General features: G+C 39.1%; 1 protein-coding gene across 1 annotated transcript in view; it reads left to right on the forward strand.

Moving 5' to 3' along the window:
• The window catches only part of LRGUK (leucine rich repeats and guanylate kinase domain containing), a 47,932-nt gene that overhangs the window by 15,757 nt on the left and 6,000 nt on the right, over positions 1-26,175 (forward strand). The window contains exons 9-18 of the mRNA XM_088531783.1: positions 358-444; positions 2,369-2,475; positions 6,706-6,825; positions 9,300-9,396; positions 10,039-10,152; positions 13,061-13,262; positions 13,776-13,889; positions 17,052-17,209; positions 19,863-19,951; positions 25,302-25,430. Of these exons, the coding sequence (XP_088387909.1) occupies positions 358-444; positions 2,369-2,475; positions 6,706-6,825; positions 9,300-9,396; positions 10,039-10,152; positions 13,061-13,262; positions 13,776-13,889; positions 17,052-17,209; positions 19,863-19,951; positions 25,302-25,430 (1,217 nt within the window). The remainder of the gene's footprint in view (positions 1-357; positions 445-2,368; positions 2,476-6,705; positions 6,826-9,299; positions 9,397-10,038; positions 10,153-13,060; positions 13,263-13,775; positions 13,890-17,051; positions 17,210-19,862; positions 19,952-25,301; positions 25,431-26,175) is intronic.

Here is a 26,175-nt window from a genome sequence, read left to right on the forward strand (position 1 = left end):
GGTTAGAAGTATTAATCACAGTTTATTACTTAATCCCAGTAGAGATAATAAAGTTAAAGTTCTCCAACAGTCTAACTTGGTGTTCAAGTAGGTGGTGGTTTTTAAGGTGATTTTTCCTCTCTCAACCTTTTGGCCAACGTCATTGCAGGCTTTTGAGCAAGTGTTAGTTTTTGTTGCAGAAGCAACTAGATTCTGGTGTCAGGGAATGGGCAGTTTGTACCATGTATTGACATTCAGCAAGGTAAAAAGCCTTTTATGTTGCAGTGTTAAGGTCAATTTAATTCCAGGGAGCTGAAATTAAATATTAGGTTGATGGAGCTGAATACTTCCAGTCAAAGTGCAAACTTTGTCCTTCAGGAGCAAACGGATTATTGGCTCTTGGTGATTTTCATGTTGCTTCAGCTAACAGAACTGGATTGCAAGAAGCTTTCAGTGAAAGAAAAGGTATGTAAACACTGCATCCTTCTGGAATTTTGCTAAATAAGGAATGAAAACACAAGCAACTTCCCTGAAGCTATATATGCAAAAGAGATTTGTTGTAATGTGAGTGTCACAAATCTCACATAATTTAGACACCATGACAAATTCAATGAAGATTTTGATGAAGAAATATTGCTTAGCAGTCTTAGAAGGCCCTGGTTCCTAGTTTAGACCCATTAGCTGTATCCATGAAATGCTATGAAGTGGTAACCCCTATGCCACTTCTCAAATACTGGTGTTAGTTTCTCAGTGTTCTATGCTGCAGAGTAGATTCTGCCTGGTATAACTGCTCATTTCCAGTTCCATTCTATACAGTTTTCACTGTAAAATCCTTTCCCAAGAAATAACTGCTGGGACTGGTTACAGAAAGTTCCTGTTGGAACGGAAGCTTTGTACTCTTTCCATAATTTGTTTGCAATATATATTACTTGGGACCAAGCCATGTCAGAACTATTGGGATTAGTATTTGCCAGTTGGGGCTGAATTTCTAGGGAAATAGCCTTGTAAAATGATTTAAATAAAATTAATCAGGCCTAACTTTACTTGCAAGAGTATTAGGAGTCTTCTTTAAGGCCCAGCTCTAGCTATATACACATACAGACAGAGGATGATGCCAGACTGTAATTTATTCCATCTATCTGAGATGTTGATTTTATTCTGTCTTATGTGACAGGCTGGTTTCCTTCCAATAAAAATTTAATATATTCAGGAAACCTCTCTTTCTCCATAAGCTATCAAAGAGAGCCTAGATGACTAGTCTAGACTACCACTTTACTTCTGGGTGGTTAAAGCCATTTCAGAAAATCCTCTCCTTGGGTTATTTTAGGACTCCAGCCTCATAAATTCTCTTGTCAGACTGAACTTGGAGTCAGCAACCGTTCTCCCTCCCTGAAGCACACAATGGATGTACATTGATGTTCTAGTTTAGATGGGAAGTGGAGTTTTGAAGTGAATCTCCACGTTGTAGAGAATGATTCCTGTTGCAGAATAGCCTTACAGCTCCTTTTGGACTGAAATAGACAGGATAATGTGCTCCAGGATGCACCTAATGTGCTCCTAGGCACTAATTCAGACCACAGAACTGGTCTACAGCTAGAGGGAAATAAGCTGCCTTCCCCCAAAAGATAGATAGCGTGGACATTATGCCCTGAGTACTAAACATTTTGCTTTAAAGATCTTCTCCTATCACACTCTGCTACTTGCTAATGTGGACCTGACCTCAGAGTTTACAGCAATATTTTCCACTAGCGTCAGCGGGTTGATATTTCATGGTTTACGTGAAGTGAGCTAGTAGTTCTTAGCCTATTTCTGAAGGGTAGTACTAATCATAGAAAATACAGCCCGTTACAGGTCAGTTTTCTCCATAAAACCTTCCCCAGAATAGGGGAAGGGTGTCCGTGGGGTCTTAGTTTGATGCCTCTTCCCTGGAAAGACAGAAACACGTTTTCAGGAGGAATTTGCAGTTTGCTTGCTTCCTTCACGCCTGTTCTTTTCCTCTTCCGAGGAATAATTGAAGGCCATCAGTCCCCATGGATTTTAGTTTGGCATCTTCCACCAGCGCTGAGAGGAGGCAAGTTAATGAATAATTAAAAACCTCAGGAATATTACTTTGCATCTTACGCGGCATCCTGTTTTCCTTCCAATAAAAGGTTGAATATATTAAAGATGGTGAGCTCCTTCTGGCTGCCTTCCATCCAGCTATCAAATTGCTTAAATCTCCTGAAAAGATTTATGTAGAGAAATCCTTATAAGCAAGCCAGACACAAAAACTGACCCTCATAAATATGAATCCATCATTACTCATAGTGATCCGAGTAGCATATTGAAGCTGGAAACAATTACATCACTGTTCTTCTCTTTTCTTTTTGCCCCTGCCCTCTGGAAACAGGTTGCTGCTGTGAATAAATATGATCCTCCTCCAGAAGTTGTTGCTGCTAAAGATCATCTGACTCATGTTATGTATAGCATGATGCAGCCTCAGAGGATTTTTGACAGGTAACCTTTCCTTCACTTCACATCCACTCCTGAGGGTGGCACTCAAGTAAAGCAGAATATGTTGACATATTTAGAGGGACATTTTTATGTCCCTCTCCCACCCTGAAATGAATCTAAAGAAGAGCAGGCATTCTGTAGCACGCTGTTGGCAGTCTGAAAATTAGGCAAATCTTGTTTGCTTGAATTGATTATGAAATGAAGTTAGTTGTTCACCTCTAAACTCGGAGACAGATTGCCCACAGCTCCATTTCTTTTAAACAATCTGTTGAAACAGATGGCCATTTGCACCATAAATGGAAGATGCAAAATTTCTGTCAATACCCAAAGGCACTTTCAATCTCTAGAGGGAGAAGAGAGCTGTAAAATATTTCTTCCTAGTCTATTTACTCCTTCTCTTCACACTGTTGGCATCCCATTGTGAGCAAAATGGTTTTATTTTTTGGCTTTGGGGCACGTTTTGTATTCCTAAAGCCAAATTTTCAAGTTTGTGCTTAACAAAGTCAGTTACTTCTGCCTGTGGAGGAGATGATGTTGACTGTCGCTCAAAGCACAGAAGGGAGAGGCAAATCCATATTGCTTTTCCAGCATCACCTTTTTAATGCCAGGTGGCTTCTCTGTGTCTCATTTCTCTTCTCTAAAATGGAAATCACCACACTTTGCTGCCCTGCAGATGTGTTATCATACTCGTTTGATAGATATTTGGAAAGTATTTGACGAACTCTCATAGAAAATGCTATGAAATATGCATGATTTATTATTATTTTAACAACTTATAGTATATATGGAGATCAACTTTTATACCCCAGATCCTGTTTTAGCATCTTTTTGGACATCTTGATTCATAACAGAGGAAGCTGATTTAAGGTCCACAATTTTTGTAACTCAGAAATTTACATTTTTTTGGATTTAATTGTTGAGAATCTTGTGGTGTTTCTGGGCTTGACGACAAAAAATAGGAACCATCTCATCGGTTCTGATAGTTCTGAGAATTTTCAACAGGCAATGAGAAAAAAATGAAAAGAGCAAAGGGAAAATCTGAACCATTATTTACTGTTTGTAGTTGTTTTACCCAAAGGTATGGATTTCTTCCAATACAGCCATAAGCCCAATTTGAGTATTTGTTTATTGAATTGTGGGTGGGTATCACTATTGCTGCAAAGAAACAATTCTGCCTTCTATCAGAAGACTGTATTCAAGAACAGGTAAAGACGTGGACCAGCATTTTTGACATTAGCCAAAAATGTAAATATTGCTGTGAATGTTTGACCGAGCTCAGCCAGAAAAGCACCCAACACAGTCATTACCAAAGTCTTCCTAATGATAACATGTTGCAGTCTTCTACACCATGAAATGCTTATTGGAACCAGATTGCTAATTCATTTGCATTTTTGTTTTTTGCTGAGATTATAATTAATTCTGTTTTAATAATATCTGTATTAAAAATTAAACTTGAAAGCAAAGCAAAAAGTGATGCTGTTGCATCCTCTGCAGTCAGAAAAATCAGTGTTAAGTTTCTCATGTCGTTCCCTTTGTATACCCTGTGATCCTATCTCTAATTACATGAAAACCACTGAACAATATTATGTATATTTTTCCCTACTATAAAGGCATGTGATGTTTAAAAAGGTGACTTGATAACTGCTGCACAAGGAACAGAAGTTTAAGGGCTCTTCAGTCTATTGGGCAAATAAACGATGAGATTTGGTATCTTCCAGCTGAAGATAAATCCATTCAGAGAAAAAATAGGACACGGTTATTTTTAACAATGAAGGTAATTAAGCAGCCTAACCATTTACCAAGGGTACCAAAGATCCTGCACTACTGGAGCATTTTTTAATTACAGTATGTTCTAGTGAACTCCAGATATAAGAGTTGATACAAGAACTAACTCAGGGAAATCCTGTGGTCGGTGTGCTAAAGAGGGCCCAACTAAATGATCTCACTAATCCCTCCTGGCCTTGAAATCTATTAATCTTGCACAGCACTGAATTATTGCACTTGCCAAAGGCAAAGAAAGCAGAAAGCTGCACACTAAGTGAACCAAAGATGCTGTATTTTACAAGAGACAGCTTGCAAGGTGTAGGAAGAGCAAAACTTTCAGTTTATCTTTTGAGAAACATTAAGTTGTAATGCAAGATGGTATTACTAGGAATGCTCCCCATGTTCTTCCAATGAAATAATAAATCCAAGGAACGGAAGGCCATGTTCCTCTATTTTAGCACTGGGAAATTATTAAAGAAATTAGAATTCCAAGTACAATCAAGAATTCTAAGTATACTCATGTCAAGCAATGATATATTTTATCGTTCCTGGAGATGACAGTTCTCTGTAAAAGAAATGATTAGAGAGGGAATTCTGCAATTTGCAAGCAAATCACAGGTTCTGTGCAGCTGGAAGGAATATATTAACACTGTGTTCAAGGTAAGGGTCCTGTCATCTCAAGCTGACCTTAGCTTCCTCAGCCACACAGGGCAGGGTCTTGAGGAGAAATGAGGACCTTCCTTCTATGCCTTGATAATTGTGAATCGACAGTCATTAAAGCTGTTCCACAGATTTCCTGTCCTTAAACTAGTTCATTTATAATTATGCACTTGCTGTAGTATCCCCAGCTGGCGCTGGTATCTCTTGCAGTCATGTTTTGTTGAACTGGTCTTTTTCTAACTGTGAGTGACAGAAAATGAAAAGACAGTAAAAATAGTTCAAAGGTGTTTCTTAAATTGAACAGCAGGTAACAACCTAACAGATTTAGGTAAGTGCTGTAAAAAATAGTTTTTACCTTCTCCAATATTTTTAATATATTTTGCTAACATTCCCTCATGTTTGATAAATATCACCATCCAGCCCAGTAAGTATAAAGCCTTAAATCTCCCAAGATTTTGCTACCATATATGTGTTTTAAAATAGTGTAATGGATGGAAGAGTGGACCGAGATTTGGGTTTCATTTCACAGTTTAGTAACAGCATATATAGCCCTGAGCCGCTCACCTAATTTATTAGGTATTTCTGCTGCTTATTTCTTGAGTGAGCACACAACTTCCCTACTCCACAGGAGAATTAGGAGGCTAAATTACATTATTATCTTAGTGCTTCTAAAGCATCAGGTCCCATTATATACAGATAATCAAGTAGAAAATAGAGCTGTTTTGCTGACCTGAACCTGCAGTAGGAGTGAGGCTGTTACTTCCAACTACTTTTCCTTCATGCTTGAGTAGGATAGTTATCATTATTGCATGTGGAGTTAGTGGCTTATTTCTTTTGCTTCTCTTACAAACCCTCTTTTCTGGAATTTATATTCACCTGTTTCAAATCACATTAAATTGAAGATTAATGCACACCTGATTTTTTCCCACTTTAAAATTTAAATTGAGATAAAACTATTTACTGGTTTCAAAAAATGTCTTTTTGAAATTATTTCAGCTATTCTGCCACATTATCAAATGACATAATCTTAAAGTCGAGCTGCAATGTGAAAGTGAGATCCCAAAGTTACTTTCCATTTTTAGATGCCAAAATAAATTACTTGCCTTTCAAAAGTGCAGAAATGCCTTTTACTCTAGTTTTTACACGCAGAGTGGAAATTTGGGGATCTAATCATCTGCTCAGCAGGGAAAAAATGGGGTCCAAGTGAAGCCTTTATATATCTGTAGCACTCTGTATTCTTTTATTGCAGTGTTAGTTGTGTTTGGTGGAGTTTTAAGGTATTAGTGGTACAGAATTGAGGAGTGCTTTGCAAACTGCTCCCTTGTTGTGGCAGAGCCGTGGAAGGCAGAGCGATTGCACAGGATTCGGTTCAGGTTCATGCCACGCTCATTATCCTGGTCATTAAAATATTATCTTCTCTGCAGGAGAATTGGAAGACTCCTAAGCAAATCCCAGCAGCGCAATAACTGCAGAGGGAGCTTTAGAAAAGAATATAAATCGGAGAAGATTATACTGCACATAACACGATTCCTTTGGCAGAAGAGACCCTGGGGTCTTTAACGCAGTGTTTTATGCTATTTTTATGTTTAGGGCATATCAAACTGAGCACTCTCCTCTCCTGGCTCCTGCTTGTGCTCTGAACAACGTGAGTGGTGTGACAGGCAGATGAGATGAGTTCAAATGATGATGAAGTCTCTGCAGAGCAAAAGTCTCTGCAGAAAAAAAAGTCTCTGCAGAGACTTTATACAAAGTTCCTGAAGGCTTCGCTTGTAGCTAACGTTAATGGCTCCTTGTTTTCTTTTCTTGTAGCACTTTACCTAGTCTTGATGCTCCTTACCCCATGCTCGTGTTGGTTGGCCCTCTGGCTTGCGGTAAGAGAGAGCTTACCCATAAGATCTGCAGACAATACAACAATTTCTTCAGATATGGGTAAGTTTACACTATAAATTTAAAAGAGCACAAACTGATCATGGCTAAAATTGCTTTTTTTTTTAAGGTAAAAGTTAAAGATCACAAACAAATTTCATTGCTGCCCAATTTATCCGTTTCCAGAGCTAGACTGCCTGAGGTCATCAAATATCTTCTAAAAAACCCTTTAAATTGTTGTGTTCTTTTCAGAGGTGAAGAGCAAACACACTTAGTGCTTCTTTTATTGATCTGTTCTAGCTATGCTCACACTTTCCCCCTCAACCTGAGTATCTCTTTCTGTATATACACCTTTTTCTTAATTTTCGCACCATACCTGCACGCAAGCACCTCAGCATGCAGATGCAGGTTGCATCCAGAAGCCAGGAAAGGAGCAAGTGCAGTTGCTGGCCCAGTTTATTATCCTGTGAGTGATACGACAGAAGCAATTTTTTATTACACAGTTATTTACTCATTTTCTTATTGAAAAGGTAAGTGGCAAGAAACTAACTCTGAGGGTATTTACATGCGAAAGAGATTCCCTTGCCTCCTAGCACCTTGGTCTGCTTTTCGATGTGAGTTTGGTTCTAGCCACCTTCTCCAACTGAATATTCCATAGTGAAGAAGACAACTTTTATTTCTGTGTGCTCTCTACTTGGATTATAGCTACCTGCTAGATTAAATCATCAGACTAGCACGCGGAAAATGACGTTTTAACAAAAAAATCTGTGAAGATTATGTGACCGGAAAAAAAAATACACCTTTCTCTAAAGCAAGTCTGACGTTTTGAAAGACTTATTGAAAACCAGTTGGAATTTTCTGGGAGATGCATGTTATTTTTAGGAGCATTGTTTTTATACCGTGTGTTTTATTTCCTAACAGTTTCATGCATGAGAAAGAGGAAAAGAGGAGAGAAACAGAATCTTAACGGAGCAGAAAATTGCAACCATAAAGCAAAGTTGTATTTTAATTATTCAGTGGAGATTTAAGCAATTTTATGGCTTACACTTTTAAATTTCGAACATTCCACTCATTAAAAATGTATTTCATGCAAGATACCATAGCGGTTTGAATGTAAACATGGCCTTGTAATTAAAAAGGGTTGTAATGTTTAAAACTGTTTCAAAAATAATGTGAAATTGGACCCTCAAACCATCTGGTTAGCGCTCAGGAGTGACCTTTAAAGCTGGGTGCATTTATAATATCGTAAAGAAAATAAGGCCTTTGAAGTGAAATTTTATAGAGTCCATGTGTAGAGCACAGTGCTCTCATTTGCCACAGCTCACTGGCTTAAAAAAATAAAGAAGTGGCACTGTCTAGTGTTTTGCTAGTTAAGATCTGTTGACTTCTGAATTATAAACTGCATTTCTTAAGTCATTATTAACTCAGCTACCTTAAATAAACAAACAGAAAAAAAAATACATGCGTGTCATCGCTGGAAAATTTTATTTGGAAAGTCTCAGAAAACAAGAAAAACAAGGAAATTGTTTATATTGTTAGAAGTCCATCAGGATGGACTGTGGTGCAGGGAACAGGAGAAAGCACTAAATAGGTGTTTTCAGTGCAGCATCGTGGTCAAACAAAAAGGAAAAAAATTCATTGCTTTTGGCTTAAAAAGTGCTGCCACTTTAGGAATTTACCTGCCTCTTTAGGTACTAGTTGCAGTGTAGAGCTCACTTGCCTTGCTCCAGACTTGCCTTGCTCTGAAGAGGCTTCTTTTTGTTCCATACTCCCCTATTTGCATCTTTAACCACTAAACCCAGTTTCCCTGTCTGGTTCTTATTTGCCTTTTCAAAAAGTATTAAAAATTAGAAATGTACCGATGTGGGCAAGCCCATTGGGTGGTACATTTTTTGCCATGTTTTCCAGAATGATGTAACAGAATTCCAAGAGGATTTTTTGTTTGTTTGTGTTTTTCAGTATTTTGTCCTAATAGAAAGCTCAGATATCTGGGTTTTATCCTACTGCCCTTATGTGGTGGCTTTTTCCTGCATTGTAGGAATCTTATCTACACTTATCTCCCTAATTTTGGGGTAGTGTCCACCCTTATTATTAGGGCTCCTTTTAAAAATTGTTTTCTTTTTTTTTATATCTCTTAAACTCACAGTTCAGCCTAACTTCCAGCTTCCTCTTCCATATTTAGGATTCTTCTTCACATCATCCATAAGCTGACAAAACTGGAAAAAAATGGTTTCATCATTTCTCTATTACAGAGTGCTGGGACAGCTTCAGTTCAGGCTATCCTGGGTTGGAAAGGGATTTATAGCCAAAACGTAATGCTACATTTAAACTTTTTTTTTTTTTTGTATTTATTCGTTAATCTTTCAAATATGCAGCATTAACGGTATGATTTGCACCTCTTTGTAGTTCTCATATTTCTTTTCTCCTTAAAAATAAAATGATTTATAGAATGCTCCCCTTTCCCCCCCTCTCCTATTCCATAGCTTCTTCTGTGATTGAAAACAGGTTATTTCTTTATTATACCATATATCTTCCAGTCCCTGTCATACCACCAGGGCAGCTTACTTTGGCGAAGAAAACCGACTTGATTACTACTTCGTTTCTCAAGAAGCATTTGACAAAATGTTAAACATGGTAAGTACTGGGCTAACATCCTAGTGGGCCTATTTCCTACAGTCAGAGTGAACTCAACTGCTCTGTCCACGGCTGATTTCTTCCCTTTTTAAAGTTTATGCCTGTGATTTCATGCTCACTCACAGCTATATGGCTTAGGTGCACTGAATGTGCAGGCTGTCTTTTATTGAGTGTGTTTATATGCATATACACAGTAAGTGGGCACAGTGGTCAGCAGGAATCTTTTAAACAATGTTGTAATGCAAAAAAATCAACTTATTTGCACATGCAAATAGCTAGTGTGGATGCAGAGAAGGAAAATCCTTGAAATAACTGCTATGGCTTTTTTCTTCCCCTGTCAACACAGCAGGCCTGCAGGGAATGCAGTCTTTCCTATTTGAGCAAATTCCCCCTAAAGGCAGTCGGCTTCTTTCTGAAGACACTGTGCTTCCAAGCTGCTGGTTCTCTGATGCCTTTTGCTGCCTGCAATACAATTTGGGCTTGGAAAACCAGAGTAGGGCTCATTTATTTGCCCATATGTAAACAGGGGAGCCAACAGAGTCTTCAGCAAGTGATCTCTAACCTTCAGGCCTGGTTACCTGCTCTTCTCTGAAAATTCTGTGCCTCCTTATCACTGATGATACTCACTATTTTGAATTTCAGGGGAAATTTTTAGCAACTTTTAAATACAGTGGCTATTATTATGGACTTGGAAGAGATACGATCGAATCAATTGCCAGAGAGGGTCTTGCAACCTGTGTCCACCTAGAAATAGAGGTGAGGATTCTTTATTGCTTAACCATTTTGGAAAAATATCCCAGGGAGGGGAGGAATTTGTGTTGTCTGACTAAGGGCTTGTTTCAGCTGCGTAGATGCAGACATTTAATAACTTAAGAGATGTCCTACAGCACCAAATCCAAAAAATCCAAAAAAAATGGGTCTTCCTGAGGTCTTGCAACATATCTACCAGAAGTGGATGTCTTGGATGCCCTAGTATGGATCAAATGGAGCAATGGAGGATGCATGGAGCCCTGAGGCCACGGTTTGGGCAGAGCTGTTCAAATCTGCAAGCTATGAGGGTTGCTTTGCTCCATCTGAGGTTTATCAGGTGCACATGCACAGATGGCAAAATCTCAGAGGTCTTGCCTAGGAAATTAGGTCACAAACAGAGTGTCAAAACTCATTCACTTGAATCCCAAAAGAATGAGAATTAACCTTTTAGCTAATTTTCTAATTATATAATTCTCATTATCTTAGAGGGACTGAGATTTACTAGCTAAGGGCTGAGGTGACAAAAAGAAAAGGCACTCTTCCTTCCAAACTCCTTCAACATAAGCTTCATCATTATGAGTTTCCAAAGTGAGACACTACAGAATGTCCCGTGTGTGATGCCAGTTTTTACTGGGTTTCACTACATTCTTTGGGCTCAGCCTTACCTCAGTGGGATTGCTGCAAATCCAAGGATCCTGCTGCGCTCCTGGATTAGGAATTAGCAGAGTGAAAAAGGGAGTGTGGGGGACTGTGATGCTACCTCAGGACCCTGCACTGGGCATCCATGGTTAAGGGGGATAACTAAGGAAACAGAAGCAAAAATTGATAATCAATTTAATTACTTTTAGGTTTATTATTTTTGTGAAAATGATGCTCAAAAAACCCGCTATCAGGTCAAAGCCGTAGTGTTCCTGAGGAGCATTTGTCCCATCTGACCCAGATAAACGTGCACCCATTTATTGGCTTGCATATAAATGTACAAATAACTGAATGGTAGCTCCTTTCCCAAAGGATCAGCAATTTAGTGGTGGAATCCTGCTCGAGTGCCTGTTACTTACCCGGTATTAAACAGCAATTCATTAACTTGAGCTCTGTGCAGTTACTTTTCCTCTGTCTTGTCAAAGCTGTGAATCATCCTCAGTCTGTCCTGATTGAAACAGGTATCGAATGTGTTTGTTGTCTTGCCAAACAGATCCTGAATTTTCAAGGGAAGACAAATAGGAGAAGATGAAATACCATGGAGCAAGGTGCCTTTTAAAGCACTGAATTCTTCCCAAAGTCCATGTGTTATTAAATAATTTAGGAGAAAGAACTTACTGGAACTCCATGTTTATTCATGAGATTAGCTCAGCCGCATGGGGAGTGACCAAAACTTTAACTGGGTTTTAGACAACTAAAAATTTCCTTTGTTGCTCAAGTTTCAAGACCTCATAGTAATTATACACAGTCTTGAAGGGCTGTGTGTTCTGCTAGCAGATGAGAAACAATAATAGTGAATTATGTATCGAATAGAAGTTATCCAAGACCGTTATCTTGTACTAAGCTCATAACAAATGTGACTATTAAGCACTATTAAAGGAAATGTTAATTATGGTCCATGGGCTGAGACCAAAAAAAAAAAAAAAAAAAGACCTGTGTATTCCTTTTAATCTAGAGTATAATTTTCACTGGTAAAGGGGTCAGATACCAATTTTGAACAGTCAAATCTTGCTGAGTCTTCGCTTGTCAACGAAGCTGCTACGATTCAGGCACACTCTGTGTGTATGAAAAAGTTGGTGTTCGTGGTACAACTTGAGGTGAAGGTGTTATTAGGGTTGAACATATTGGGGCTCCTTTCAACTGCTTGTCTGACCTCTGACTTGACCACAGGCTTAGCTCAAGGCACGTGGTTGTATATCCAAATACTAAGTTTTCAAGGCCCCAAATTCTCCCTTTTTTTTTTCACCAAAAATACGGTTTTCCTCCGAATTGCCCCCTGAGATTTTCAAAGGTTCAGATTAGTTTCATGATTAACACGCTGCAAATGGGGTAAAAGAAAAAGTCAGCCAACTAGTGCTTTTTTGCATGACTTTGCTTGTATCTGACTGTATTTTTAAAATGTTTTGGAGAGCACCAGGTTTATATTTGTTATAAATGTGTTATATATTATGTTATTCTGTTACATACATAGCGGATTCATCGTACTATGAGGTGGTACAAGGGAGAGCTATCAGAAATACAAGATTGGTACCAGGTGGGAGATGAAGAATGCCCTCACCTCATATCTCTGCTGAGGAACTTATATAAGTATTGGGAGGTGTGCATATATATATACACACACACACATATATATATACAGTCTGCGTGTATATATATATATATACATATATATATATATATATGTTATACCTTTGCAAGCTGCTTCAGGAAAATAAAATACATCTGTATTGCAATGAATTTGCTCATTTCCACTCAAAAATATACCAGTTGAGAAGAAAATTCTCTGTTTGTTCATTCTGAAAAGCCAAGGACTGAAGTGATGATGTAGGAAGTTGATGTAGGTAAGTTGTAAGGGCTGTAGTGGTACAGGAGTGCAACTCGTTGGTACTCACAGGTTGTGATGCAGGAGAAGAGATGGCAAAGAAGAAAAAGCAGTTAACTGCTGGATATGTGAAGTGTATGAAGACAATGAATTAAGTTATTCTATTTTTATACAACACTTTCCACGTGTAGACTGTGGAGTCCCTCACCTTTAACTTGGCTCCCCGGTGAATTTGATGCCAGACCTTGAGAAGTGTAGACTTATATTCAGGTTTCCAGTACTGCTTTTGTGGTTTGTGATAAATGCAAAGTTGACCTGATCACACCTACATGTTCCATAGGCACTCGCTTTCAGGAACAACAAAAAAGGATTGTTTTCTGTTTAATTTTAAAGGGTGTGCGTAGTCTGAAAAATAGCTACTTTGAGCCCAGATATATCCTGTTAATACCAATGAGCAAAGAAAAATATGAGGGGCATCTACGAAGAAAGGGATTATTCAGCAGGCCAGAGATCGAAGAGGCAGTCTCCCGAGTGGACATGTACATCCAAATAAATCAGGATTTGCCAGGATACTTTGATGCAGTAATTAACACAGGTGAGTTAATACTCCTTCCTACTACAGATCTGAATTGTTGGATGTCGAGCTCTTCAGCCCTCTTTGGCATTGGGGATGGGAGGTGGTGGAGAGGAATCGTCTTCTAGTTCTTTCTTTGACTGCCCTTTCATGAAAGTGGTTTTGTGGTTCACCACCTGTGGTGGTGAAACATATTTCATAGTGGTGTGAAATACAGTATTTCTAGCTATTATTAAGAGCAAATGGAACTTACAATTTTAATATACAATATTAAATGAATAATATACAGTAAACCAAAGTGCAAGAGGGGAAGGTTTAGGCTGAATGTGAAAACTTAGAAGTGAGCTGAAGTTCAGATTATTTTCTTGAATTTGCTATTTATGAGGATTGTACTCCCAAAGAAATGAGCTGAATGAGTTAGGAATATATTTGTGTCTCAAGCTGCTGTGATTCTGTAACTCTGTGCTGATGAAAGCTTGTTCTTTTGTTATATGTTCTTTTTCTGCACCGTGAAATGCATGTCCCTGCCTGCAGATGAACTGGATGAGGCCTTCACAGAGCTGAATTCCCTCATAAAGGAGTACCTGGGTCTGGAACCACCTGCAGTTTTTGATAGCTCTCCAGACTTGAACAGCAATGCAGTAACAGGTATTGTGTCCTAGCACAAGGAATCATAGAATCATCAGTAAAGTAATCCCATTTACTCATTACAAGGCTTAAAATCTGTGAGCGAGGCCCTAATGGATCTGCCTCCCTGTGATGGGTCTCCTGGGCTGCCCCATCCCTGGGATGGGGATCTTTAATGAGCTCTTTCCAGGGGCTTTTCCCTGCTGTGTGTCCCAAAGTGACAACGTGAAGACAAGTGTGTTGTGTGACCCTTCTGGGACACCCTCAGACCAAAGATCTCCCTCTCATTGGGGATGAATCCCAGGCCAAAACATGAGGAGTTATATGAAAAACAGCATAGGAAGGTGGGTGAAGGCAACTGACTCCAAATTCCTTTTGACCCCTAGGATTGTTGTTAGGGCTAGGGCTGATTGTGCAGCCAGCATAATCTGGATCAGGGAATGATTCCCACCGAAATAACCCCCCAAAACTAAAAAAAGAAAGAAATATTTTCAGACAGATCCATTCCCAGATCAGATGCATCAGATGATAGCTATATAATTGACTCGAGGAAGCAGTAGTGTAAGAGAAGAGGTGCATGATTGCTTATGGAAAAAACAAAGTAAACTGCTCTTGTCAGAGGGAGCACACCCTAAAGGAGTTAAAAATACTCATGAGAATTCAGCTGTAACCATTATATTTACACTGAACAGGACAGGTTACCAGCTGGGCTGAAAGGAAAATGTAGTCTCTAGGATACCGAGTAAAAGAAATAAGAAACAGATATTATTGTAGTAAGATATTGCACAGCACAGACTGAGAAAAAACTCATTTATATGAACACCCTCCATGGTTGACAGTTGTCTTGGTTAGATCCGCTGCAACAGGAGGGTAATTAGTTTCCTAAGTAGCAAAGAGCCAATATTCGTGCCCTTCTACATGGCTCAGAAGGCTGCAAATAAAGTAGCTGAAGGGAGGGCAAAAATCTCTCCAAGTGTTAATGAAGGATAGTGTAAAATTCATCACTTCATTATTTCAAGTAATTTTATATCCTGCAAGAACTAATAAATGCTGATTTCCCAATGGAGAAGCAAAAGCTTCTACACATATTGTGGCATCTCAGTGCTGCAGCCATGGGGACCTCTCTGAAGATTCTTATTTAATCTTAATCTATGTAGATTTTATTTTCATTTCCAGAGCTTGCATGTTTGTTTGAAATAGGGATGAATGGATTTTGAAAAAGAAGACTTATTTGCCTTATTTACTAAGGTAAATAATTTTATAATAAAAAAATAATAATAATCTTGCTACTTCTTTGTCTTAAAATCACTGGAGACATTTTATCCTAAGAGGCAAAGCCAACCACCAAACCCTAACTAGATTATCAGGGAAGAAGGAAAGGAGGGAAGGTTAAAGACAAAAGATTTGTATATAAGCACAGTATTTTTGAATATATATATATATATATATATATATATGTACCTGGAATTCCTTTAAGGACTGTGCTCATAATCCTCAGCAATTCTGAGTTCTTTCAGTGAGTGATTTGTCACTGGTTACAGAGACTTCATTAATAGTATCAGTTTGGGTAGTTCTGTTGTCCATGAAATAACTTTTAAATTTCCAATGCACCATTAAATTCATTTAGAGCTTCACTTATAGGTGTTTAAATAAATTTAACCATCCTCTTTCTAGAGATCATCTCCTTTTATGAACTGCATGGAATAATTTATTTCTAAAAAGTTGCCTCAAGGTTGTCTTTAATACGGACATTTTTAGTGAGATAGCAGCAAAGGGAAGATTGGTTGTGTGAGATCATGATAGGTTGTTAATTCTTCTTTTAATGAACTGCTGTGCAAGATCCTTTGCTCGTGCGTGGAGTAAAGATACTGGGAGAAAACAGATAAGCTGTTTTCGTAAAAACTTTTAATAGCAGAAATATAACACATTCCAGAGGTGATAATACTTTGTAGTTTTGCTAGCAGCTTTCACCCTAGGATTTGGGTGTTTTGGGGCTACAACTATCATCTCGCAGCAGGCCTGGGATGTGCATGTTACTAATTGCATCCTACAAATGAGGAAGGGGGCACTTGTGTTAAAAAGGGGTTATTTGTGATGCTGGGATCAGCAATCCCAGCACCGTCTTGGCTGTGCTCGGCTCTGCACCCCGGAGGGGTTGGATTCTGTGGGTTATTTGCAGTCTGCTCAGCAATCTCCTCTCATCTGCTTCATCTGATCTTCTGGCAGCTCCAAACCAGCCGTTTCTAATGGCCAGGCTGAAGTCATGTGCTGAATGTGAAACTTTATATAAACGCATATATATATATATATATATATATATATATATATATATAAACCACCTGTAGAATATGAATGTGCACATAAACTGGGGGTCTGTTGGCTTCTCATCCGCCCCCTCTGCGGGTGTTATGTGACTTCTAGGCTGTCAGCTCCTCAGGACAAGTGCTTTGATATGGCACACAGTAAAATGAAACTGTTCTTATGACTGGATTTTTCCAAAAATTGCCATGCACCACTATTCATAAGATTTTTTTTTGCAACTTGAGTTAATATTTAGATGTAATTTTATAGACTAAACCCTAATCCCCTTGTATAGGGATTTTAGGGATTTTTCTATCTTGAAGAAGTGTTTTTGGAAAAAAGGAGTGAGTTACTAGTGTCCAGCTCTTTGGCTTAGTTGTGTGTTTGATTACTTGCAAGCTGCAAAGGTATTTGGATTTGTGTCCATAGAAAATCAGATACGTAACAGAAGAAAAGGCTCTAACTCCCCATCAGATTCCAGGAGCTCTGAGGAGGTCAAAGCTTCTAAACAGGTTGGTTTTGGTTAGCCTAGAGGTCATAGCATGGTCCCCAAAACAAATTCATTTACACACAAAGTTAAGCATCTCTTCCTAGTCCAATAAGGTAGGTTTTAAGGGGTGGGATTCAGATATCTCACAGCTTTCAGTTACCTAAGTAGTTAGGGAGATTAAATGTCTTTTATCTGCAAAGTGCTTTGAAGATTTTAAAAGTTTTTTGATGGAACTGAGTAGTTGACATTGATTATAATTTTCATTATAATGTAATCTTTTGCAAAGAAAAAAATATCTGTGGAAAATGTCGTGTTTCTTTTAGGATTTGTGCTGTTTGTAAGCAGTGTGCCATGCAGAATATTTGTGTTGATAAGGACCTTTCCCCAACTAGGTTCAAGAATGAGGTTCCTACAAGATCAGAGGTTGTCACCCAGTGGAGTAATTGCCAGGACTGCTGAGTCTTCGTCTGCCAATGAATTCTTGGACTCTTCTGCCAGAAGCTACTCAGCAAGCATCTCAGATGGATTTGCTCCACCACTGGCCCCCGTGGTAAGGAGAATTAGCTCTAACCTCAGAATGGAAATGATAAGTCCAAAACAGATGTGTGTCATCAGACCCTTCTTTATCCAGAGCAATCTGATTGCCCTTCTCTGGACTTCTTTAATTTTGTCTTTAATTTTGTGAGTTAAAGGCAGATTGATGAGAATGATGCAAGTAAATTCAGCTGAGGGGACAAGCTTTCCTGCTTAACTTCACTCCAGAATAAATCCAGAGTTAATTTTAATGGATTTCATCTGATTGTGTGCTGGTGTAAAGGAGCTAAAGATCATCTCTCTTGTGTTTCAAAAAGATAGGAAAAATACCCTATTCAGAGTAGAGAGGGAGATGCAGTTAACAGGAATATGAGGACCGCTAATAAACATCATCTTGTGACAGTGGAAAAGCTACTTCAGTTGAGTGTCTCAGAGTGTTTTTGCTACTCACAACTACCAAAGATGACATTTAAGCACATTTGTCACCTGCTTTTCCTTTCTCAATCTGCGCATGCAACAACGTGCCTGGATTTCAAATAACCTCTTTCAACTTTCCCTCTTGTCTTTAGCAGTCTGTTCCCCAAAGATATTCGTTCTTGAAGGCACTGGGGCATGTGGGGCTATGAAACAGATGTGCCTAATGCTCCTCTCCGATGATAACAACAAGAAAAAGGAAAATAAAACAAAAATGACATCTTTAAGTTGTGTCTCTCCCATACGAGTCCTACCTGACATGACTTGCTAGACACTTTTGCCACTCTTGCTGTGTTTAAAACTACCTCTCTTGTTTAGAGTTTGTGTAAAAGCAGAGTAAGAGAAGCCCCCCATCTTTTCCTGGCCTTTAAAAAGGCTCTGCTCTGTGTGCAGAAACATGACAGCAAATCAGCTTTCATAGGTGGGGAACCTCCCATCTTTCTAATTTCTCCCATTATGAAATACTTTTATTTTCAAGCCATGCAGAATTTGGAAAGTGTCACGAGTGTGACTCTTTTTCATGATTCTTTCAAGGAAAATTTGGTCAGTTTAAGGTGAGAGGGCCAGAATTTTTCTTACCGTGGTAGTTTTGTGTCTCCCCTTCTTTCCCAGCAATTCATTTTTCTCACTTTTTATTCCATCTGCTTATTTTTATTTGGAAAGTTTATGTTTTGTCAAGTCAGAGAGAAGTGGTTTATGATGAAGGAGACTATAATTTACCTTGTGTTTAAGTTACACAGTGTCTGCAAGGTTCTCTTTCTTATGAGTCTCCTTGTTCAGTGCCATTAATACCTTTTATTTATTTACTGCACTAAGTTCTCAGTGCATTTTTACATGTGAATAACTTTTTACAGCATCAGCTGAAGTGTCAATGTAGTAAAACCTTCAAGGAGAAACACAGGTATCTTTTTCACCATATTTAATATGAAGAATATAAATATATGTGTCCTTAAAGTAAAATCTTGGCTAAATTGTTACATTTGGGACTGCAAATGACTTTTTTGTGCATGCTTTTGACACCCAAGTAGTATGATATTACTGCAATAACCAAATTTCAGTCCTATCATGTGGAAAAGGGAATAAGAATATGCTGTGAATTACCCAAGAGCAAGATGAGAGGCAGGTTCTGTTGCATGGAGAAAGAAGGTAAATCTGCTCCCCTGCTGCCTTATCCCATGCTGAGCATGTCAACACTGCACCAGTTTCATATAGTTGTACTTAACTATACAGCATATGAGCACAAAGGAGTTTTTATGTGTAATCTGCAGAGAGAAAAAGGGGACAGAACTGCATCTTTATGGAAAGAAAACAAAACAAAGTACAAGCTCAATGAGCATGGGAGCCTGAATAGTGAAGGAAAGGGAAGTAGTTGCCATGGCCATAATGTGAACACTCAGCAGATTAGTTGTATTCTCTTGTTCATGTCTACGGACAGATGTGTCATCTGTCTATCCAGCTGTTTACAAAGCAGTATTTAGTAATTTTTCTCTGTGATTTAACACATTGGGGTTTTTTTAGGCATGTTGTAGCTCTGGATTTGTCCTATCCGAGTAATTACTCTGTGCTAAAGCACCTGTTAAATAGCAGGTCCTTAAAACTCAGGATCACATTTTCCAATCTGCTGAGATATGTATTGTACAAAGTCCTTTTAACTAAGTGGAATTGGGAAAAGGTAATTACCCCTCTAACAGGACAATATTGATTGAGGTAGTGTTGGTAAGGCAGGTTTCCTGCATGGCTGGAATAAGGAGGCAAAGGCAGATATTGAAGATGCAACAGAGGCAAATTCTACTATAGTCAGTTGACTATTGGTGAAAAGGAACTTAAAAAACACCATAACTAGAATTATTCCTGCTCTAATATGCTGTGAGGTTGGGATGCATCAAGAGCAGTTCCCCATAATCATTCCTTCCTGCTACACCCTGTTACATTTTGACTTTTACAAGAAATGAGGGCTTTACTGAAGATGAAGCCAGTGAAACAATGCTATTTTTCAGCAAGATTTCAGATGCAAATTCAGTTTGTCTAGATTGGTTAATCATATTTACCACATTGTAAGTTAGCTCTGCTCTTTCCCTAGAATATATAACACACGTCCTCTAGAGTCTTAACAAAAAAGAAGAACGTCACAGCCAATTAAGTTACCCTGTGGGCTTTCAAGTTACTGTCTAAAAGTTTTGCTTATTTTTTATCAGGAGGAAGCTTCTCTCCAGAGACGTCACTCTGCCACACGCCAGGCTCTGTCAGGGAAGGCCCCCAGTGCGTATGTCCAGCTGTTTCAAAGGTAACGTGGAGTGGGTTTTGCAGCAAAAATGAAAAATACCTGCTTTATATCTCTTCTCCACTGCTCTTGAAGATGAATAATTAGAAAGCAACAGGGGTTGCAGATCTCCCAGGCAGCTCTCCTTTCTATCATGTTTCAATCCATCCCCACAAATAGATTGCACAACACAGTCTGTCTTTTGACTTGAGTATGCATCAGTCTCAAAGCAGAAATGTATGAAGCAGCACCATCCACAAGTAACTTGTCTAAAACTGTGAAATTATTATGTATTTTTTTTCTCTGAGGGAGCAGAAAAGGATCCATTTTCTAGCAGCTCACAGTCCTGCACTTGTTTTTCAAAGCTACTAGCAATTAGCTTTGGAAAATCATGGCCTTGCTCAGCACAAGGTTTTTTGCTTCAGTACATCTTACTGTGGATATTTCTACTTAAAGCAGAATTTCTGAGCGCTGACTCCAATTTTTTTTTAGGAAAATGGATCCTATCTTGATGTCCTCTCCTTCTTCCTCACACTCCCAGCCCCACCAAATGATGTTAAAAGTCTATAAATCTCAATGTACCTCCTTTAATTGGTCTTTTATATAGCCCTCCCTTCCCCTGGTAAACACTGGTGTAAATCTTTCTCATTTTAATTCTCATTTGCTTGTTTTTCCTACCTGTCCTGAAAGGACTTGCAGTGTTGACATTTAAAATATCATATGGGCCTATAAATCAGCACTCATCGGAATGAGTAGAACAGTTCACATCTTGCAGCACTTATTTAAGGCTTGCACAGATGCAGGCAACAATTACACAAGCCAGATGTTTTGAAATAAATCTCTCCAATGACAAAGGCTGGAGACTGACTCTTTAAAATGAAAACTCTTGGTGAACCTCCTCACCCAGCACAGGAGAATTTACAGAAAGACAGAAGTGTCCTGTCCTTCTCCACGTTGTTCCTGGACTGTGACACTTCGCTGCCCAGCATATTGTGGTAACCTGAAATTGGAGCCCATTTGTGTTAATTCTTTATGCTGTGGGATTTCAGGATCTACTAAATAATGAGGTTCAACCTTTGATATTTTTGCAGATTAAGACCTTCATGAGAGGGAGGCTATCTGAGGCCAGTAGCCCTTCTGCTCTCTTCCTTCAATTCAATCTTTGTGAGGCAATTACTGCCTCCCTCCCACTCTGAGTTAATTAATATGTCTCTGTACTTTAAAATCTGCTACACTGAACTGTCTCTAGAGAAATCAATGGCAGAAGCTTCTAGGCAGACATGCATATTATGATATATTTTCCTCTTTTTTTAGTGCAGAGATTTTAAGTCCATTCTTTAAGTTCTGAAGGAGCCAAACTTTTCTTTCCATTCATTCATTTTAAATTCTGTTCTAATGAGAGGAAAAACAGAAATGCGTGTTTTCTCGTTAGATGTTTTGGGTTTATTTTGTGTGGCAGAGTGAACAGTTCATCTGAGCCCGCCTTAGCCTGGTGCTTTTTGCTCCCTTTATTCCGCCGCACTCATTCCGTGGAAGCCGATTTTGGAGTTAAGTATCAGACCCTTTTGGCAGAGCTGTCAGGCAGGTGAGAGCAGCTCCTGTCACCTCCAATCAGCATTTGCAATTCCCAAGCCTCGGGGGATAGATGGAATTGGAGGCAAGAGGAGACAACACACCATTCCATGGAAGAAGTCAAGAAATGCCATAAATATGAATGTTATAAAGTATTTGACTCGGCAGAAGAAAACCCAGTAGGTTATTTAGTCCAGTGCAGCGGCTAGTGCATAGATACCCTATAGAGCATTTTGTTTGTACAGGTTCTAATTGTTTTAAGCAGTTATTAGAAGGGGATTTTCACCTTGGAATAGCTCTCCTGTGGTTTGATGGATCACTCTTTCAATAAAGAGTCACAGACCTGGGTCATGCTCAAGTTGCAGTAGCTTTTCATCTTCCTTTGCAAGTCCCTCTCAAATAACTAGTCTTGGTATAAATTCTCTCCAATTTGTTAATTAGCTGTCAAAACTGCTAATTTTTGCCAGAGTGCTTCAAGTGCCACTACCACAACTGCTGGCAAAGTCACTGTGGCCTCCTTCTTGGGCATGCACTGTCTGTCCACATGTTGCTCAAAAACTGCTCTGACCCTCCCATGTCATCTTATTGCATTAAAATTCCAAGGTAGACTCTCTTCTCAGTCTTATATCTGCATCTGTCTTGGTTTTGTTGTTTACTAGATTACTCTCCCCTGTGGGATATCCATACTTAAAGTAATTTTTCTCTGTGTGTTTGATATTTGGAGGTTTTCTTTCCCTTTTTATTTGGCTCCACAAATTGACAGAAGTCATCCCTATTTGAAATCTGGTTTTAGAAAAGGTCTTGCTTTCTATTCTTGTTTTAATCTTAACAGCATTTTTTTTCCTGATGATTTTCGCTTAGAACATAATACGGCTTTTTCTTTATTCTCATTGTCAGTGGCTCTGCATAAAGCATCTCATCCACTTAATCACTCTGCTGACAATCTGTTTCTGTAAAAATATGACTCTGTTCACTGATAACACATCTGGCCTTGTAGGGGCTTGTAGCTGATGAACCTTGATGCTGTGGGCTTGCTTCTGTGGCAATCTGCTCTGGGGTTATTGCTCCTTTAGCAGAGCTGGCAAAAAAAGAGAAAAGGAAGAAAAAATACCCCTGCTTTGGTCACTCCTAATGCAAAGACTCATTTTTAACCTAAGCTACCAGGGAAAGAATTTGGACTTGATTGAAGATGTTGACCTGTGAGGATGAAAGCCCTATTTCAATCAGGAGTAAATCTAAATTCTGTGAAATTTATAGAACTGATGCCCAAAAAGATATATACAAAAAATGTACCAAAGGTAATAACTATTTTAAATTCCCTGTGTATGAGTAAATATTAAAAGATTCTTTAATGCTTAATCTAAGTCATGACGTGTTTTAACACAAGCTGAAATATATTGCTCAGTTTTCCTGAGTCTGCCCTAGAAGTCTTGAAGAGTTGTGTCAAACAAGTATCTACATCGTTTTATTTATTGCAGCCCCACGGGGTTATCTACATAAATTCAGCTTCTTAAATCCAAATTACTGAAAATCCAGCCTCTCTATTTTTTGCCTGTGGCTGTGTGCAGGTGTAATTAAAATAATTTTGATGTTTTATTGCCTAATATAATGTAGGGGCAACATTTGGTAGCTGAAAGTAATCGCACTAGTTGTCTGCGTGTTTGAGGGCAATAAATAAGGGGCTGGGTTGAGGTCTCAGTCAGAGCAGGTCTTTAGCTAATGATTATCTTGTTGATTTAATCTGAATGTTGCTGAAAGAAACTAGATTGAGTGAGAACAGGGTTCATTTAAAGAGGATTTGCAGCCTGCTGTCTTGCTTTTCTGATTTGGGGAAAATTCATGTACTTTACAGCTTCACCAGTGCTTTCTGCCAGAGATGGGGAGAAATAAGAGGATGCATTGGCAACCTGTGGTTTCTGCACGCTCTTCTCCTTGGATTTACCTGCTCTCTTTGGTTGTTTTTGCAGTCGTGTGGTTGTATATATGTCCTGCAGAGCTCCTATTTCGACCAGCCTCTACTTCAATGTAATTTTGCTTTTTGCTTTTATTTTTATGCTCCTTTTAATGTCAGAATGAAGACATTGTTCTGAAATACTTGGTCTTTTCACAGGGTTTCATTTGACTTTTACCCAGACATTTGACTTAGTAGCTGCCATGTGGATTCTAAGAACAGATCATGGTGCTGAATGCAAATCTTTGCCCACTCTCCCATGGTCACCAAGTCCTTACAGGAACGACCTTCAGTCACCATTTCACATTTCTGCTTTGCCTCTTTCACCTTGCCAGGCTGTGTATTTCTGTACTTTATATTGAGTAGAGATCTTTGTTAGGGCATCTTCTTTTATTATTTTTTCATTATTTTCACAATGCTGCTTTACAAGAAATGTTTTCTGAGAGCCCTCAGCAGCTCTGAGAGGCATCAGTGCAATAAAACCCTTTCTCCCATATAATCAGCCTGGATTTCGATCCGAGCTGATAATGACCAAACACCATTATCACCCCTTGAGAACTTAGACTAGGAAAACTCTACTTACAAGTATTAAAAAGAGAGTGAAACTGAAGGAAGGAAAATGTAAAGATAAGTAGTAGAAAAACCTTGCTCCAAGTTTTGTGTATTGGGTGAGGAAAGGATTTCCAAGGAAGCGTGGGGAAAGCTTCATCACTGGAGCACCAGAAGACCAACAAGGGGGAACAGCTCTGCTTTGACAAGATGGGGAGGTGTGAAAAGACAATGTTCCTGTGAAGGGTGTTGGTGACATAGCTCTGATACAAGAGGTCGATGCTGCAACCTGCAGTTCATTGTGTCAATGAGGAGCTCTCATGTCTAGCACTCATCAAGGCTGTTTGTGTCTGGTTTTAGCTCTCCAATTCCAGGCTATAAATAAAGCGGTGTCGATGCTGCCGTTACCAGGAACATTATTTTTTTTCTTGAGATGTTATGAGTGGTGGTGACAGAAGGTGTGAAGCTGAAACTTGTCACCTTGTGAGTTAACCACAAGGGCTGCAATTAATCTCACCTAGTTTGGGGTGTCTTTAATGTGAATGTCTCCATCTAAACAAATTCCCCTACGCTCCCCTGTCTCACTGGCTTCATCCAGCCTGCTTCAGACCTCTACTTAAGCTTGAGTTTACTCATGTTGTAACTGAGACTCTTCATCTCCATTGACTGTAAAAAGAGCCTAGATTAGTTCCCCCAGTATCTCCTGTTGGAGATAACTCCCCTCTCCATCTGAACTGGTCTTGTAAACTCACTTCAGGCAAAATGAGCCATATCAACATGGCCAGTTTAAAAGTAGATCTTTGCTATCCAAATTTATTTGGACTGAAAAAAAGAAGGGTTTAGTAGGATGAACCATGTGGCCAACAGATCAGAGGGGTGAGTAGCCTCCATTGTAGGTAGTGAAGAGCAGGAGAGGGTAGACTGGAAGTGGTTCCCTCTTTAATAAAGCAGCTGCAACAGAAAAGACAAAGAAAACAAGAAAAAAATAGAAAAGACTAACACAAAAAATATTCCATCTAATTGCAAAAATTCAAAAATTTAGGCCCTTCTCTTTGTTCAAGAGATGCCAGTGAATTCTCCAGCTGCTCAAACGCTTGTCAGCTTCTCTATAAGCATCTGAGGGATAAAGAAGCTTCTGGATTTGATTTCCCTGTGACTGACTTTGCTCTGTAGAGTTGGCACCATGCAGCTCTGAAAAGCACTCTGCAACACTCTGAAGGACATGAGCTAAGCACCGACGATGCTGTTATGGTATCTAGATGCATGTAGCACGCACCTCATTTTCTTTATGTGTCATTCCAGGCCCTTGGCAGTCACTCCAGCACCAGGCAGCTCCCATCAACAACTCCTGGAGCCAACAACACAGGTTCCTCCATCTTCAGGAGGAGGGACCCAAGAGCAGAGCTTCACCCTTACCCACCCTGAGAGCCGGTGAGTTGAGTTTCTGAGGGAACAGATTATCACTGGGTGGAACAAGTTAATGTGCAAGACCTAAAACTATTTTCCAAGCTAATGCAGTTGTCTCATCTGTTGCAGCAACAGCCTTATTAAACATGTGTCGCTGCCTCATAAAACAAAGTCTTGTCATTCGTGGCAATGGGTTCATTTAGATGCCATAATTCACACAAATAGAAAGCATTTCAAGAGCTGTCTTTCACAGGGGTGTTTGAAGGAAGACAATGATGAAAGAAACTTGTCAAAGTATGGAAAAGCAGATTGTGAGTGATAACCATTTTAGGCAGATTTACCAGAAGTTTCTTATACTGATGTCAGAATGATTTCTCATTCTCTCTTTAGAGAATCACCATAGTTACTGCTGAATACCATTTGAGAGGCTCAAGGTAGTTTCATGATCTTCAAATTCTGATCTTGTCCACAGTGACAACAGACCCCATAAGAATCCTGAGCTCTCTAGTACCTTTTTTCTTCCCTTCCTGTCTTGGTCACTGTTGGTGCTGTGCTTCCTATCTTGGCCAGCATCTCTGCTCTGCTCAGCACTGCTGAATATCCTCATTTATATGTGTCCCAGCTCTCAAGTGTCAAGGGATCATAGAATCATTATAGTTGGAAAAGACCTTCAAGATCATCGAGTCCAACCGCAGTGGGAAGACCACTGCTATCTCATTTAAAGATTTAATGAGGTGAGGCTAGAAGATTTGAAGGGGCAACATCTTCA

The sequence above is a fragment of the Tinamus guttatus genome, unplaced genomic scaffold (assembly GCF_059628265.1).
Source record: "Tinamus guttatus ecotype Peru unplaced genomic scaffold, ASM5962826v1 Tinamus_guttatus_pri_ptg000434l, whole genome shotgun sequence".
NCBI classification, from domain to species: Eukaryota; Metazoa; Chordata; class Aves; order Tinamiformes; family Tinamidae; genus Tinamus; species Tinamus guttatus.